This window comes from Haliotis cracherodii, unplaced genomic scaffold, assembly GCF_022045235.1.
Source record: "Haliotis cracherodii isolate W230 unplaced genomic scaffold, xgHalCrac1.p SCAF_1, whole genome shotgun sequence".
In the NCBI taxonomy this organism is placed as follows: Eukaryota; Metazoa; Mollusca; class Gastropoda; order Lepetellida; family Haliotidae; genus Haliotis; species Haliotis cracherodii.
Genome location: NW_027266264.1, coordinates 46,219,032 through 46,221,092, shown reverse-complemented (window position 1 = coordinate 46,221,092; position 2,061 = coordinate 46,219,032). Strand labels below are relative to the sequence as shown.

The window sequence follows — 2,061 nt, the reverse complement described above, 5'->3', positions numbered from 1 at the left end:
ATCCAGATGTCAACCTTAAAGTGATGGAGTGGATTCAGCATCTTCCTGGAAACTGGACGATTGGTGATTAGGTCTACTGTGTATGTCTTGCCAAAAGACATTAAATATAGAACTTATTGTTGCCCTGCCTGGCACTCAGATTCAGGGTATAAAACAAACATTGGCGGGATCAGAGTCGTAGTAATTTGTTGGAGTTAGGAATCCATGTTAAGTTGCAGCATGGTGTGACATTGGTCTAGCTAGCACTATAAAACCAAAACAAAAAGGGATATAAGTCAAGGTTCATGGAGCTTACATAAACCTCAAAAGCCCTGTTCCTTCATCTAGATGTATTGGGTGAAACAAGGCCCTTACAGGCAGGTATATCTGTGTTGGGTGAAACAAGGCCCTTACAGGCCAGCATATCTGTGTTGGGTGAAACAAGGCCCTTACAGGCCAGCATATCTGTGTTGGGTGAAACAAGGCCCTTACAGGCAGGTATATCTGTATTGGGTGAAACAAGGCCCTTACAGGCAGGTATATCTGTTTTGGGTGAAACAAGGCCCTTACAGGCAGGTATATCTGTTTTGGGTGAAACAAGGCCCTTACAGGCAGGTATATCTGTGTTGGGTGAAACACGGCCCTTACAGGCAGGTATATCTGTGTTGGCTGAAACAAGGCCCTTACAGGCCAGCATATCCGTGTTGGCTGAAACAAGGCCCTTACAGGCCAGCATATCCGTGTTGGCTGAAACAAGGCCCTTACAGGCAGGTATATCTGTGTTGGCTGAAACAAGGCCCGTACAGGCCAGCATATCTGTGTTGGGTGAAACAAGGCCCTTACAGGCAGGTATATCGGTGTTCGGTGAAACAAGGCCCTTACAGACCAGCATATCTGTGTTGGGTGAAACAAGGCCCTTACAGGCCAGCATATCTGTGTTGGGTGAAACAAGGCCCTTACAGGCAGGTATATCTGTGTAGGGTGAAACAAGGCCCTTACAGGCCAGCATATCTGTTTTGGGTGAAACAAGGGCCTTACAGGCAGGTATATCTGTGTTGGCTGAAACAAGGCCCGTACAGGCAGGTATATCTGTGTTGGCTGAAACAAGGCCCGTACAGGCCAGCATATCTGTGTTGGGTGAAACAAGGCCCTTACAGGCAGGTATATCGGTGTTCGGTGAAACAAGGCCCTTACAGACCAGCATATCTGTGTTGGGTGAAACAAGGCCCTTACAGGCAGGTATATCGGTGTTCGGTGAAACAAGGCCCTTACAGACCAGCATATCTGTGTTGGGTGAAACAAGGCCCTTACAGGCCAGCATATCTGTGTTGGGTGAAACAAGGCCCTTACAGGCAGGTATATCTGTGTAGGGTGAAACAAGGCCCTTACAGGCCAGCATATCTGTTTTGGGTGAAACAAGGCCCTTACAGGCCAGCATATCTGTGTTGGGTGAAACAATGCCCTCGTAGGCCAGCATATCTCTGTTGGGTGAAACAAGGCCAAAATCCCCTCCGAGATTTACAGACTTTTGCTAACAAGGCTGGAGTACCTGGATCCCACAGGTGTAGAGGACTTCCTCCTGGTGGTGCAAAGAGTCCACTGCAGCAGAAAATTACATCATTCGTATAATGTTTGCCAGACAGTTCATCGTCAAGTTCAGGAAGTGGTGGAAATATGAGGGTGTTAAATCTGGTGAAAATTGAGGAACTTTAATGACTTCAAAGCCACACTAATCCATTGCAGCCATGACTACAACACACCTTTTGTGAGTTTTCCATGTTTTAGGATACTATTGGCCATCTTGGGAGGTAGTACGCGAGTAGAATCTTTTGGAATCCAAAAACAACCTAAGCCATCACATTGCCAGCTGATGGAACAAACGTCGCCGTCATCTCGGGAGGAGGAGACGTTAGATGATTCCTCGGTTGTTTAGGTCCTGGCTGATAGGGGTGAATCAAGATTAATCCATGGTTACAAATCTTTTAGCAGAATCAGCTTGGTCTATATCAAAATATAAGTTCTCACGAGTGATGTTGAACCTAGAGCATTTCTGGTCAGTAGTCAGAAGCCTTGTGACCAACG

General features: G+C 46.7%; 1 protein-coding gene across 1 annotated transcript; it reads right to left on the bottom strand.

Annotated features, from left to right (window-relative positions):
* Positions 1 to 319: 319 nt before the first annotated feature.
* LOC139455915 (uncharacterized) lies at positions 320 to 1,456 on the bottom strand. The gene has a single exon (XM_071237469.1). It carries the CDS (start codon positions 1,454 to 1,456, stop codon positions 320 to 322), a length of 1,137 nt encoding a protein of 378 aa, XP_071093570.1.
* Between the last annotated feature and the right edge of the window lie 605 nt (positions 1,457 to 2,061).

What these genes read in the sequence shown, in the direction of transcription:
- LOC139455915 (XM_071237469.1), bottom strand. Translation starts at nt 1,456, where the DNA reads ATGCTGGCCTACGAGGGCATTGTTTCACCCAACACAGATATGCTGGCC.